Source organism: Ochlerotatus camptorhynchus, unplaced genomic scaffold (assembly GCF_037179485.1).
Source record: "Ochlerotatus camptorhynchus isolate MF236.1 unplaced genomic scaffold, CSIRO-AGI_Acam_v1.1 ptg000525l, whole genome shotgun sequence".
Lineage (NCBI taxonomy): Eukaryota > Metazoa > Arthropoda > Insecta > Diptera > Culicidae > Ochlerotatus > Ochlerotatus camptorhynchus.
The window spans coordinates 203,126-219,029 of NW_027041009.1; the positions used below are offsets into that span (position 1 = coordinate 203,126).

Sequence of the window (15,904 nt, forward strand, 5' to 3'; positions counted from 1 at the left end):
ATTTATTTAAAGATTTTTCCTCTTGGCTATTTTATATGTATTCCTTATTCCATGTCTAACGTGTGTGGGAGTGATGTACACTCTTGACCCGCTGCAATATGAATATTTTATCGGTTTGACAAAAAACTCAATAAAAGGAAATCATGAAATGTAACCCTAGACGTTATTTCTGTTTACTCGTTCGACGAGGGGTCATGCACAATATGTTTTTGTTCCTTCCTGTTGATTTAACTATGCTGGGTTCGTTTTCTTTTCAATATTTTCGCAACGCTGCTTCTCCTGTGTATTAAAATCTAGTCACATATCAAAACACCGTGAACAATCATTCTTATTATTACAAAAGCCATGGAGGAAAGAAAATCGTTTTTCGTATGTTGCTTACGGTTATATGAATTGAATATTTTCTTCTGTCTCAATAGCTTTCTTCTCACTAGAATGGGTTTTTGGAAAGTTTTGCTGTTTATTTTGGCCACATGCGGTTTCGGTTCTGTTGGTATCTGCTGACCTCGTATCCAATGTTGGTATGTATGAATGGAATGTCAATGCCCACTGTTAGAAGGGAATCGTAGGAATGATGGGGGAGTGCGAGTAAGCGATGGTGATGACGTTTGCTATCAGACTTTAATAATGTCTCCAGGGCATTGAATGCTTTCGTCTCAGGAACCCTCTCGTCACATGAACACATCGTTTGTCATTGTAGATTTTCGGGGCGTGGTCGGTAGTCCGTGGGGACATTTTGATTCATCCTCAAACGTTACCATTTTTTCACGCGGCTTCGGTATCGAAATCATTGTAGAGCTGCCGGCATGAGTTACCATGCTACGCTTGGTTGGTGGCAAAGCCAGATCGCCCACGCCGGATAAATTGAATTCACTCACACTCCTTGGTACGAAATATTCTACATGGTTTTCCATTATCCCTGTCGAACGTCTGACTGGTGTGTTTCGCTGAAATGCACTCGATCGACGTGGCAATGAGTTGTACTCATTAGGAAGGATATCACTAGGCCTTTGTCAGGATTTTATTGGAGTCATTGCTACTGACACCAGCGCTACGTCCTCCGTCGATGAGGGAATTGATTCTGGAGTGGCGAATTTTTTCAGCCATACTATTAGCTCTGTTTGTATGAGGCTGAAGCACATAGCTACTACGGCCATTCCCACTACTATGTATGCTGAGGCAGCATACTGAGCAATGTTCCCGATTGGCATTAGATCTCCAAAGCCGATTGTCCCGAGAGAGGTGAAGCAAAAGTATAAACTCTCCAGCACTCCCCAGGGCTGTATTTTATGAAACAGAACGGCGCCCAATGTGACGTAACAAATCAGTATCATAATACAGATTGATATTGGTACGACTGATTGATTATGTTTGCTACTGCTGCTCCCCGTGTGACCTCCCCCATTGCCTCCCATGTTACTACTACTTAATCCTCCAACTCCACCGTATCCATGCGGATCGTGAATTCCAGTCCAAGTCTGATGGTAGTTGGTGCTTTGTTGTTGTGACCGTTTCTGCAGCTCCGAGCTAGAAGATTTACTGTTTATTGCCGAGTTGCCACTTAGACTTGAACTAGTGCTTGCGCTGTTGGATGACGAATGCGACGATGGTCGAATACGGCGAAATAGGCACCGCATGGCTCCCGATAGACCTTCACCCATTGCCGAGAGGTACAACAGGATAATCGGAATACCAAACAAAGCATAAATTAGCGCTGCTATTCTACCCCATTGCGTTCGCGGAGAAATGCCACCGTAACCTGCGGAAAGAGATAGAGAGAGAGAGAAAAAAAGGTTTAGACGAAGCCTTTTGACAAGAATCCTACAAAAGATTTTTCGTGTTTTGGGTTAATATGGTACCCTCATTAGAGTATCTGGGAGAAGTAAAGATTTAGGTGCGAGGAATTTGTTTTTACTTTTTTAATAGAGCTCCTGGTCATTAGAGTCACTTTGTTGGGATAAATTTACCTGTAAGTTGCCGTGTTAATTGAGTGTTTTATTTTTGTATGGGAGCTCTTTGTTTGTGATTTCCCTATGAGGGTAAGTTATTAGTGCCTGAAGCAATGCTGGCGATTTTGTAGTTTTTTTCGACATGCTGCTTTTTTATAGATACATTTTCTTGTATTTTGGACCCTATCTACAATATAGATTTAATAGTGCCACCAGCTAGAAATAATTTTGAATAGCAACTTTACAATAATTTAAGGAATTTTCAAACATTTTAGAACTCATTTAAAAGAAGGAATATTAATGTGATGGCAAACTCATAGACAGTTCCAAACATAACGGATTTCAAATTTTTTTTTTTTATTATTTTTGCTATTGACCAAAAATGGTTTTTCAGTCGACATAGAATTCCATACTTCTTGGCAATTTTCTTGATGACATTGTCAATATGAGAGTTGAACTTAAGTTCAATAATCACACTAAGATATTTAATCTCCCGAACGCGATCAATAGTCTCATCATCATCTGTGTATTTCCCACCTGAACATGGGAACAAAAATTCTTTTGAATCATTTTTCCAAATTGTCGAAACTGTCATGTCAAATATGGAACCAGAAACCAACCGGTGAACACTCGTGTTTATTTCAGTTACCGTATGGATGTAATTTGTGATGAGTCCCGGTCCCTTTCAAATTGTACCATTATTTATGTACGGTCCATATATTTGAAATGACGTTTCACATTCATCTAGTGATGGCCGGTTTTCATTAGAAATTATCGATTAATCGATTAACGAACCGAAAAGTAAAATATTTGCAATCGGTTATATCATGCCGATATAAGCATTAACTTCTGCAGAGGATCATCACCGATCGTTTCAAACATGTGTTGCACTCTCATTGGTGGAAAAATGGCAGCACAGCGATCAAAAAAAAATCGATTACTTGTTAATCGAGTAATTAAAAAATGGGACACCTCTGATTTTGGTGTGTTTGTTTTGATAAAAATGAGCGCAAAATTTCATCTCTACCACAAAATTACCTTGAATACGAGGGGTATTCAATGGATGAAAGGGACCGTGAAAGAGGACACTAAAATAGAAAGTTTTTCTTCTGACAGTTTCATCTTAGTATTCATCTTTGGTAAAACTGCATATTTATGGCGACTTCAACCAACGCAACGCAGACTTTATCACAGACATTGAAAACGAATCATTTTTACTTCCAATCGTAGGTGAAGACGAAACATTACAATTTCTTTTTGACAAAATCTCATATTTAGGTCTACATCAAATTAACCACGTGAGAAATCAACAAAACTCATATTTAGTCCTTTTATTTACAGTACAGTTTTCAGTACAAACTTCTGTGTGTATACATCATTAGCACCTTTATGGAAAAATGAAGTGTTTCACACAGCAATTGAATACTCAATCTTCGTACAAAATTCTTCTTCCTCCAGTGACTGGGAATACGAGGAAGTGCCGGAATATCATAAAGCAAATTACGAAGAAGCCAGACGTATACTATGTACAATAAATTGGCAAAATATAATAAGTATTGAAGGAAATGTCGACACTGAAGTTGGTAGATTTCATTCAATTATTCGCGGCATAATTTCAGGAACCGTACCAATAAAAAGAAGAAGGTGAACACAAAACAACAAACTGCCAGTGTGGTTCAATCCACAACTAAAACATTTGAAGAACAAAAAGCAGAAAGCACACAAATTATACAAAAAGGAATGCACGAGCAAAAATTTACAACACTAACATAGCCATTAACACTGCACATGAGGAATATAATCGTAAAGTCGAAAATGAAGTCAAAACATGTCCTAAGAACTTTTTCAATTATGTAAAAACGAAATTTAAAAGTAATAATTTTCTGTCACAAATGCATTTTGATGAAAATGTAGGTGAAAATCCTTCTGAAATCTGCAATCTCTTTGCAAATTTCTTTCAGGAAGTATACACCACATTTTCTGAAAAAGACCGCGACCGCATTCATTCCCGAAGTCTCTAACAACATATCTGTCAATCAAATATGTCAACATGAAGTCCTCAATGCACTAAAAAATTTGGACGCATCTAAAGGACCAGGACCTGATGGAACTGCACCTGTATTCTTGAAGAATCTTTCAGAACAACTCACCCTTCCATTAAAACGCCTTTTCAATATGTCTCTGAAAAATGGAAAATTCCCTGAAATTTGAAAATTGTCTCATTTGGTGCCTATTTTCAAATCAGGCAAGAAATCTGACATCCTTAATTATCGTGAAATTGCCATTATCTCTTGCATCCCAAAACTTTTTGAATCAATAGTAAACGACAAAAATTTTCAGCAAGTAAAAAATCAAATTACAAACAAACAGCTCGGCTTTTTTAAAGGTCGTTTAGCTACCTCTAATCTTCTTGAATTTGTAACCTTCATTCTTAACGCAATGGACAATGGCAAGCACGTGGAAGCTCTTTATACTGACTTCAGTAAAGAATTTGACCGAATCGACGTACCATTATTACTCTTTAAATTGCAAAAAATAGGAATGGAATCTAGACTTCTGAATTGGCTCCAATCATACTTAACGCAACGCAAACAAATAGTTCGTTTTCAGAATAAACTTTCAGAACCTATTTCGGTACCCCAGGGTTCTCATTTAGGCCCAATTCTTTTTATTTTGTACGTAAACCACATTTCCTACATACTTTAAAAAATAAAAGTTCTTATATATGCAGACGACATGAAACTCTTCATGGAAATAAGTAATTCTATCGACACAGAAGAATTCCAGAATGAAATCAACTTATCCAACACTTGGTGTAGTAAAAGTCTACTCAAACTCAATGTAAAAAAAAATGCAACGCAATTGTATTTAGCAGAAAAATAGAAACACCTCTTTTTGAAATATTGTTAGGCAACCAAAAAGTAGAAAAAATGTAAAATTGTAAGGGACTTAGGTGTGATCCTAAACTCCAAACTCACTATTGTAGAACATTATAATACAATCATAACGTAAGCAAATAGTATGTTGGGCTTCATTAAGAGGTTCAGCTATAATTTTCAGGACATACGTAGGACCTATTCTGGAATACTGTAACCTAGTATGGAATCCGTACATTGCCATACACGAGGAACGCATAGAATCCGTCCAAAAACAATTCCTTTAATATGCCATTTGCAAATTGAATTAGACCGCATTTCCTCTTCCATCATATGAAGCACGCTGTATGCTCATCAACTTATTGTGTGTGGCAGGATAATTTCTCATTATACATTATACATTCTCATTATTATACCATCTGTTCTCTTTTTATGGCCGTACGACTGCGCCCATTGATTTAACATGCGGCGGCTCTTTATTCATGATTCGCTCCTCAAGCCGCTGCCATAAAATACTATCTAAGTTACACTACTGTGTAGAATCCTTATGAGCGGGTTTGCAGCGCGCTTCGACCGTCATCAAATGAGAATTTAACATAAGCGCGACAATACAAACACTCAAAGAACGCCGCGAATTTGCAATACTTTTCTTCATCAATGACATTATTTCACATCGCATAGAATCATCAGAAATACTTTCACAATTGAACTTCTACACACCCTGTCGGCATCTAAGAACACGAAAATTATTCTCAGAAAAATCACACAGATCAAATTACGCAAAAAATGGCCCCTTCAATCGAATGATGCGACAGTATAATCTACACTGTGAAGTCATTAGCATCACTATGTCAAAAGAAGAAATTAAAACCCAACTAAAACATAATAGAAATATTGCATAGTATGTAAGTAAAACATTGTAACCATTGTATGTAGTCTACTTTGCTTGACGAAATAAATAAATAAATAAATAAATTTCAATATCATCTGCAAAAATATTAATGTCGCAAAATCGTAAAACACGTTGCAAGTCATTAACATACATAATAAATAACAGCGGCCCTAACACACTTCCCTGGGGCACTGTCTGTCTGTTTCTGTCAGACAAATAGCTTTCAAACCATTTATATGCAGTACCATAAAACGGGTATTATATAAAGAATAAATTTACTCGCTGTGCGTTTTCCAAATAAGAAACATTGGTTCCATATTGTAGCTTAGGGTATTTCCGTTGATATTGTATATAGTTGTATATAGTATGTGTTACATATTTTACAAAAATATTAAAAATGATTTTTGTGTTTTTCGCCTTTTTGAAAAAGCACTCAAACTATCACTTATGAAATCTTTTTCCGATACAGCCATCACAAATTCAATGTTGAATTATTATTGCTTATAAAGTTTTCTGATTTTATACTCATTCAAAGTTTCATATTTAAAGAACTAAATTGTTTGAGTTTCACTCATTTTTTTTCTACATTCATCGATCATTATCAAAGTAACTCCAAATCAAAACGCTGAAGTTTGGTCACAAAACTAAAAAAATAGTGCAAATGCTTTAATTTTCGTTCAACATATTACTAACGAATTAGCTCTTGGATCCTCAGTACTTGTTTTAAAAATATAAAATTTGAAAAACATTCATTGCTGTAAAAAATATTTAGAATATACTTTAAAAAAACTATCAATGTTACCCCGTTTTACGGTACTCGTAATTCCAAAGCGCTTGACTGATCTTAACAATAAGGGCCTAGAAATTGTTTCAAAAGCGCGTGTTAGATCCAAAAAACAGCAACAATTGTATTTTTACACTACAAGTTATTTTTCCACTTCGCTAATACCAAATTTAACGCGGTTTCACAAGAATGACCTTCCCGATATCCCGATTGTTCTGGTATCGACAAACTACTACTATTTAAATACTCCAACAGCTGGCCTTTAACAAGTTCTAATTTTTTTTCTTTTCTTTCTTTCTTCATGTTGATGGGACGAAACTCTTCGGCTTTAATCGTTCCAGCAACAGTTTGCAATGATTCATTAATAAGGTCCAGCAAGATGTGGCCAATAACATGAAAGCAATCTTGAATAACTCTAGCATTAACATTATCTACTCCAGCCGATTTTCCTAATGAAAAAACAAATAACTCTAAGTTCATCTAATGTAATTGGGTGAAAACCTTCAAATCTACAACTACTATTAACTGGCTGTTTTATTTTGTCAAGTTCATCGACCCATTCAATGGATTGATTGATCAATGAAACACTGTCGACAAAATAATCATTAAATTTAGATGAAATTACTTGTTCTGACTGTTCTAATGTGCCATAAAAAGTTATGGACCGCGGTTTGCTATTACTAGGTTTTAAAAAAGATTTCAAAATTTTTCATAACTCTTTGCTGTTGTTTTGATGCTGATCAATCTTTTTTTGAACATATTCACAACGAGTTTTCTTTATCGATTGTGAATACTTATTACGCGCGATTGTGTACCTAGTCCAATGATTGTCATTATTTGATCTACAAAACTTTTTGTCCCTTTTCCGTTTAAGACGCAAAAGATCCAAAATGTACCAGCTGTTCGAGTTTTTCAAAGAAATAAACATTTGCTCAATTATAATAAAAGTAAGTTTTGTCCATTTTTCAGGTCCGCCAATTACCAATACCCACCGGAGGCAACCACCCTCCGATGTGACTCCAAGGAGCCACAGAGGTCACACACCAATAAAAAAAAAATCTCAAATGTAGACGAAGATTTAAGCAATTTAATGCAAAAAACCCCAAACGTTTGCGTTGATTCATTTGCTCACAAAAAATTCCGAAAATCGTCGAGTTTTTGACGTGTTACTTGTATTTCCCCTTTAAGAACAGTTGTAGATTCATTTTAGTTACCGGCCGCGAATGGAAAATCCACGCTCCTCTCAACAAGATTCGAAATAGCTTGCTTTGAATATTTCCTCCAGCACTTCCATTTTACAAAATTATCGTTATCGTTAACATGGTCTGAGATATAAATCACTTAGGGCTCATGATCGGTTATTTTCAAATCAGTAAATCAATATTCGTAACTGAACAAATGGAATAAACGAGGCCAATTAAAGATCTACTGTGCCTGGAAATCCGTGTCTGCTCATTTACCGTTTGCATTAAATTGAAAAAAAAAAAATCAGTTAAACGCTTCAAATGATTCGAATTAAAGTTATCATATATACACACTTAGTTTTTTCTACCGAGCTCGGCTGTGCAAATCTCGGTAAAAAAGTTTTACTGCGATCTCTGTTTTTCAGACAGTACCAACGATTCTGTGTTTTTCTGCTGGACTGATGCAGTTTTTAGTATCGAGTTCAGAGACAACGCACGCATTTTCGCAATTCTAGTTGTTCATATTGGATCAGAATTTTAAATAAATAGAACTTTCAAATATTATTGTACAAAGAGCATTTTCTTCAAACTGATAGCAAAAACCAATAAAATGAAAAAGATCGACGATTTTCATTTTACGGAACAGTTCGCTACAAATTACTGAATCGTCCGGTGAAAAATCACCGAACCGTTCGGTACTTTTGACATATTATAAAATATATCTTTTATCGATGGTTCGGTAGTCATTTGGATTACCGAACTGATTACCAAACGTTCAGCTGTTGAAATTTCGGTAAAAATTACTGAATCCGGTAATAATTTCTTGGTGTGAATTATTGACAAATGAGTAGACGTGATCCACACACTGAGTCGATAGGGCGACCGAATTCCAATAAACTGTTAAATGATGCAATAAAAGTTAAACTACAAAATAAAACTTTTCAAAACAAGAACTAACTTAATTCGAATTTTGGACTTCCTATCAGGTGTCCAGGTGTCAGGTGTTTATTTTATTTATTTCTCTGTGTGCCCTTGAGAAAGTGTATAAAATCTGTGTTGAGGTAAAACTGCATCAGTGGCGATCATATATGAAGAGGGCCTAATATCATAGAGGTAGCTCTAAATAATACCAGAAGGCCCCCAAGAAGCGCGCTCAATTTTTTGGCTCAGCTCTTCGGTCCCAAGCTAATCGATGCACCCCTCGATGCAGAGCTCATAGGAAAATCCACGAATCCCTCATTTTATCTGTCAAACTTTCATAGCGAATAAAAAAAAACATAATGTAGTACTAGAATTTTGACTAGAATGGGGTACGCTTACAGATGTACTAGGGACCAATAGGCCAGTTAAGTAGTGAGCCAATTTAAAATCGTTAGTGTCCACAAGTTGCTAATATTGCACATATTATAATAAATTCTCATGTTGAGAAACCAACAATGGTCGCATATGGTCGGATATGACCCAGATGCTTCCAGGGTAGTTACTACAGTCGTGTTTTGGTTTTGTTTTGCAACTATCGGTTTCGTTATTGAAAAATTGATCTACAATTTGATTGAGTAAGTCTAGTCCTAAGAAAGAGTCAAGAGAGCTTTGCAAACAGTTTCAAAAGATTTCATGGCGGTTCCAGTGGATTTGCTTGAGAATCTACAAGACTTCAAAGTCGGTTGGTTGGTTTGGTTTTATTTATTTAAGAGACTTTCAGCCGTAGGCTGGTTCATCTCTGGCAAGCCCAGAAGGGACTTCTCAAGTTACTGAGTTTTAAATTGAACAGTTTTTTTTTGTTAAAAGGGGTTTGGGGAGCCCGGATGGGACTTTCTCTGTGATATGGGAAATCCAGAAGGGCTTTTCCCAAGGATTTGAGGCCCTTCAGAAGGGAGTGGCCAAAGCTGTCTTTGCTGTCTATGCTGTCTATAGTAGGGTATTCGTCGATATTGCCCGGGTCGTTTACCTTGGTTGTGTCCTTTCCGTTGCGTTGGTCGGTTTTACGAGTTGTTGTCTTGTAGTTTGTGGTTCTTTGCAGTTTTTACATAGAAAACACCGGCAGTAGTGCCATGATCGGTCCGATTAAATTGCATCGAAAAGGCGGGCTTCTCGGAGGAAGCTTTCGAGGGCCGCAGTTCTGCTCTGGTCATCATATAGCATACGTTGGCCCTCGTATTGCTGGCAGTGGCAGATGGCATGTTCGATGGAGTGATGTACTTGGCAGACCTCGCATATCTTTAGAAAACTATCGGTGTCAGGGTAATAGTTCGATATGTCGGACTATCTTCCATCGGACGATATCTCCTTCAACTTTCCGGATGAAATACTCTCTCGCATATTTCCAGGCGGAGTTCCACGAGTTGTTGAAAGCTTTGTCGACCCACTTTTTCAGATATGCTGCTGGTACTGTATCGGATTATGTCGTGGTCTGCCTGTTGGATGCCGCCAGGTGGTCAACAACATACCCCGCAATGACCCGGGGTTCAAACAAAGGTAGTGTCAGGTGCGGTATACCTTTGGATGTATTGAATCCACGAGTTGTACTTCAAAGTCGGCCCTTAAGGGTTTTGGGAACGATAATGAAAACTTTGAGATGTGTACTAATATTATGACTGGTAAACTTTTTGTGTGGAGAACTTCAAAAGTGCCGTTCCAGGAACTGCAAGCAAAAGTTCAGTACACTTTAGTTGCAAGACTGAAGAGCTGCTGTATTTACTTTCATAAATTTTCACTAGTGGCTAGAGTAGGTTTCTATGTTTACTGCAGGGGTGTGCTTTGTAGATTTTATAAGTGGGGTCGCAGAAAATTGGAGGTCGTTCCAGAAGACTTCCAAGCGCATTGAGAGCGATTTTAATGGCAGATCGGGATGTCTTTTGAAGCAAGTTAAAAGGAGTTTCTTCGAAATATCGTACGAGTTTTAAAGATGCGAAGCTTTCAAGACAGTCCTGATCAGGGTTCTTAATTACGTTAACGCTGACGTTAATGATTAACAACCCTGGTCTTGATGAACTTTGAAGGTGGTTGTCGATTCTTCATCAATTTCTATATCGTTTCCATAGAAGGTAGGAAACTCAAAACATCTTTAAAACATTTCCCGAGACCTGGACATTTGTTCTATGCATTGAAGTCTTAGCCATTTGGATTTGTTCTCTGGATCCTTTTGATTTATTCCTACTGTATGCTAAAGCTTGAGTCATTTAATTTCTGGACGCATTGTTTATTTTACTGCAGTGCTCCTAGCGGTCGGATCTGGAATGTTTTGACAGCAGTTTGTTTTTAATTGTTTACTCTTTCAGTGCTGATAAGTTCGTCACGATTCATTTTGTTTAAAAGAAGTAATAGAAGTTAGCCGTGAACCGAAAATTAATTTTGGACACCCACTTGGAAAATCGCGAAGTCGTTGAAATTGGCTAAATCGACCGTGTGCAGTGTTCTCAAACGTTTCCGTGAGCAGCATACTATCGATCGACAGGATCATAGCAAGCGTCAAAATGAAACTAAGGATCGGAAGCTACATGTTAAAAAATGAAATATTATATCTTATTCCAGAAAACACACTACTTTAGATTTTACATGTACTCTAGGAAACCAGCTGGTTGAAAGGTGCGATAAAATTAGGGACTTAGGAGTAATTCTTGACTCGAAGTTGACATTTGTAGATCATGTGAATACCACAATTCACAAATCAAATAATATGTTGGGATTCATAAAAAAGACTTAGTTATAATTTTAAAGACCCATATACCATCAAAACACTTTATATAGCTTACGTGAGATCAATTCTCGAATATTGCAGTGTGGTTTGGACTCCATGCCATGAAACTTATATAAATCGTATAAAATCAGTGCAAAAACAGTTTTTGTTATTTGCTCTTAGGAAACTAGGCTGGACCTCTTTTCCCATTCCTTCTTATGAGTCCCGTTGCATGTTGATAAACATTGAAACACTTAAGAAACGAAGAGAAATTTCCATGATTTCCTTTGTTAATGATATAATCTCACAACGCGTAAATTCAGAAAACATATTAGCAAGATTAAATTTTTACGTACCATCACGCATGTTAAGAACTCGAAATTTATTTCAACTGTCACCTCACAGAGCAAATTATGGTAAAAATGGACCAATTAATAGAATGATGAGAGTGTATAATAATTATTGTGAGCATATAGATCTAACGATGTCTAAAGATACAGTAAGGAGAACACTAACTACTAGGATTTCATCTCGTTAAGTTTAAAACAATTTTTATTTTTTAGATATTTGTATATGCAGTCTACATTTACTGACAATTTCAAATAAAACATATGTTTGAAATAGCATGTAAGGCAACAGCGCTATTGTAAAACGGTCGACAAATAAATAAAATAAAACATAAAATTTGAGTGTTGAGAACGGTTAGGAAAAACCCAGGACTGTCGGATTATGATATTGCCAAGAAATTTATTGCCAGTTAAGGCACCGTCAGAAGGATTCGTCAGCAAGAGGGATTTCGATTTTTTCGCGCCAGTTAGCAACCAAACAGGACACTAAAGTAGAATCTAGTGGCCAAAAGTCGTGCCCGGAAGTTGTACAATGAGGTTCTTACAAAGTAAGACGACGAAACGTACGTGAAGATGGATTTTGGGCAGACTTGGTAAAAACACCGCTCGGTGCGGCTCGGTGGCAACCTACTCATGTATGCACAGCACTGGGTTTCTTCGATAAAGCACCCGGTGTCGGTGCAACATGTTGGCACGCCACCGAACCAAAAGAGAAACCCAAACGCGGTGCTACGGGCTTCGGCTCGCCACCGTGCGGCACGGAGCCAACGGAGCTCATGATTTCGTATCGTTCGTTGTTGGTGATGCGCTATACTCGGTCCCATTTGCGTTTTTGTCAAAACTGAGTTTTTCAATGGAAGTGGTATCAAGTAGCTCATAGTTTAATTATACTCGATGAACTCAAGAAATTTGTTCTGAAATAGTTAAGAAAAATGGGCAAGTAGGTTTTCCCTTTACATAAGAATCCATGGTGCGAAGCAAACTTAAAACGCGTTCTTAATTGCGTCCGTCATTTCTCTCGACAGGAACAGGGTCCGTTCGGATACGGATGTGTTGGCCATTTTCGAAATGTTGAAAATTATGAATAACCGGGTGAAGCAAAATGTCTAGATCAACCATAGAAAAGGGCCCATCAGCATTTGTAAACAAATCGTTCTAAAGCCCTTTCCTAACACAGCAAAGGCCGCCTACGCAAACCAACACCATCATCGGATAAGGGAAAGTTTCCCCTACATGATATGGAGTTGGTTTGCGTGGGTGGCCTTCGCTTAGTGAGGAAAGGTCTTTAGAACGGTTTGGTTACAAATGCTGAAGGGCCCTTTTCTATTGTTAATACAGAACTTCTTTGGTGCTCTGGTGCTAATTTTACCACTCATCATTCTCGTCTACGATTATGTTTGGTACATGTTGTGGCTCGCTGCGTAAACTAAAGAAAGTTTTCTAAATAAGAGGCTGTTCATAAACTACGTAGAAAGTTTAGAGGGGGGGGGGGTTTGGTAATTATCCACGGCCCATACAAATTTTAAAATTTTTGTATGGACAATTGTTTACGCAAGGGGAGGGGGGTCAAGAATCCCAAAAAACTGTCTACGTAGTTAATGAACAGCCCCTAACGCTTCGCGACAATACAGGACTACGTTTTCGCTTGATATGCAAATAGTTTCCAAGGTTAATGTTTAATATCAAATATACACATGATGGTGGCGATTTATTGTGCTGTTGAAGAGCTTGGGGTTAAATCTATGATTTTCTGCTCAGTAAGCAAAATCGATCCCTCCAGGGTCATCGAGCATCTCATAATCCACAGCGCTTCGCGTCAAAGTACGAATGTATGGATGAACTATCTATTATTGAATAACTATTATTTACGATAATTACATGAATAAATAAAATATAAACTACAAACAAAACGTGACTGTTAAAATCTCAAAAAGATATTCTCACAAATATATTTCACGCCACCAGGAATCTCAAAACCAGTAGACGTTATAATGATACTCTGCACATGTTAGACACAAGAAAAGGCCAAAAACAAGCGTCCGAAACACAAAACCCGTCAAATCCACTTGCAGTCACAATCAACGATTCTACGAATCGCGAGCGCTCACGAATCATAAAACCGCTGACTGCGACACTCTGAAAGCGAAATTGACAGGCTCTATGCATCAAACACCCGCCCTCCAATCTCCACCCGCATCCAACAGCACAAATCTCCATTACAACATCTAACGAATTCAAAACTCCGAAAATCACTCATCTATAGCAAGTGAGTGGAAGCAACCCTGCATGCAACCATTCTTAATGATACACTTGTTCTGCCTATCTTTCTATTAGGCCTGTGGACATGCGTTAGCTTCGAAACTTCTAACCAAACTGGGTAAACTTTCAGATCACAAAAAAAAACTTAAAAAAAAACTTTCAAAGGTAATTACAAGTAAGATAAATATTGATTATTTTACGCGAAAACGAGCAAGTAATATTAAATCTCTTGTATCATATGCTAATGCAAATTGACTGTAACAAAAATAATATGCTTAAATAAAATAAAATATTAATAAAATTAAATGCAAAATTTACTAGAAGATCATTATTTTATTGGTGATAAGTTTCTAATAAGCCCTCCCAGTTCCTCTGTATACAGAACAAATCTGACACTATAATCAGAATTGCTCAGTCTGCATGAAGCAGCCGATTTCATCAAGGAAGTTCTATTAACAACTAAGAATTAATCGTTTGAGGCATACTGAAGCATTAAGAAGGTGATATGTGTCACTATAGGAAATCATCAACGTTGCAATGATCAGTGAACGGGCACCATATGGTACATTTTCTCACCATGAACCTATCATTTCCAGCCTATCTGAACTATTTAATAAATGGAAGCCATAACATGGGTTACGCTCCCCTTAAGCGGGCCCTCCGCATCCTGTCTCTGTCTTTATCTCAAATACCAAATGCCAATGGTATGAATGTATCTTATATCTGAAAAATCCAAACCTGTTCTAATCCACCTGAAATGACTAACGAATGGAAGACTTTGACTACCCAGCCATGCAATAGTCTCATTCCGTGCCTAATGGCAACTTGATGATTCTATTGCGCTCATCTTTTGGCACCACCCAGGGGAGACTTGGTCCTGTACCCAATGCTTAACTTATCTCCATTCCACTCAGCTACTCGCAATTTCTTGTGATATAGTGGGCGGAATATTATTATATGAGACAATTCAATGCAGACGTCTTTCCAAATTTGGCAGATCGACAGGTAATCGGTGAGTTACCACGATAGTTGCTATTCAACAACTCGCAACGTCCCATCGTCAACGCCTGCTATGAGAATTTCCCATTGCAGACGCCAACGAAATGATGTCATCGAGCTATCGATCAACTACCCTGGTTATCGCCTGGTACCTTATAGCACGATGCTAGGAGGCGAACCGGAAGAATCGATGAGCTACCTCCCCCAGGTACAGTATCGCCGGAAAGGTCAATCAGAAAAGGAACGAAAAAAAAAATTAGCTGCAGGTAGACTGCGATAATGGAAACAAAGAAGAAGAAGCACGGTATTCTGTCTGACACCGGACCCTGGCACGGAGCCGCACGGAGCGCACCGAATAACCATAGCACGGCACCAAGCCGAATAAAACGGCTCCGCGTTCAGGTTTCTTGTTCGTATCGGTGGCGAGCCGACAAGAGGTACCGAAACCGAGTGCGAGTTAGCTTTGAACGGGGAGCAATATTATTGCACGGCTCGCAGTGCCGGTGGGTGTTTTTCCAAGTCTGATTTTGGGAAGTTTCCCGGATAAACGTTCTATAAAGTCACTGGTTGAGGTGATGTCTATAGCAAGTTCATATTCGTTTTTAATTTGCAAGAAAGCTTATCATCTGGTAAGGTATTTGCAGATGCGGACAAAAAACCCAGGTTTTCGTGACAAACAAGACCTAACCTTCGCGTTAAGGAAGAAAACCGCGCGCTACCTTTTTAAGTACAGTCAGGAATCCTTATTGCCGGATTCCTTATTGCCGGTATCTCTTATTGCCGGATCCTTATTGCCGGGCTATCCGCGAATAAGGATACCCACAGCTTATGGGATTTTCACTAATGGGGGCTGTAGTGGATTATCTCATTTGTTTCAATACATAAAGCTATACTGTCTTGGACAAAGTTGCTGTACTGGGTTAGACCAACAAGCCTGT

General features: G+C 37.9%; 1 protein-coding gene across 1 annotated transcript in view; it reads right to left on the bottom strand.

Annotated features, from left to right (window-relative positions):
* Positions 1–773: 773 nt before the first annotated feature.
* LOC135712960 (TWiK family of potassium channels protein 18-like) overlaps positions 774–15,904 on the bottom strand; it is a 171,686-nt gene continuing 156,555 nt past the window's right edge. Inside the window, exon 6 of the mRNA XM_065236067.1 lies at positions 774–1,759. Coding sequence (XP_065092139.1) covers positions 1,014–1,759 — 746 coding nt within the window. The 3' untranslated portion in view covers positions 774–1,013. The remainder of the gene's footprint in view (positions 1,760–15,904) is intronic.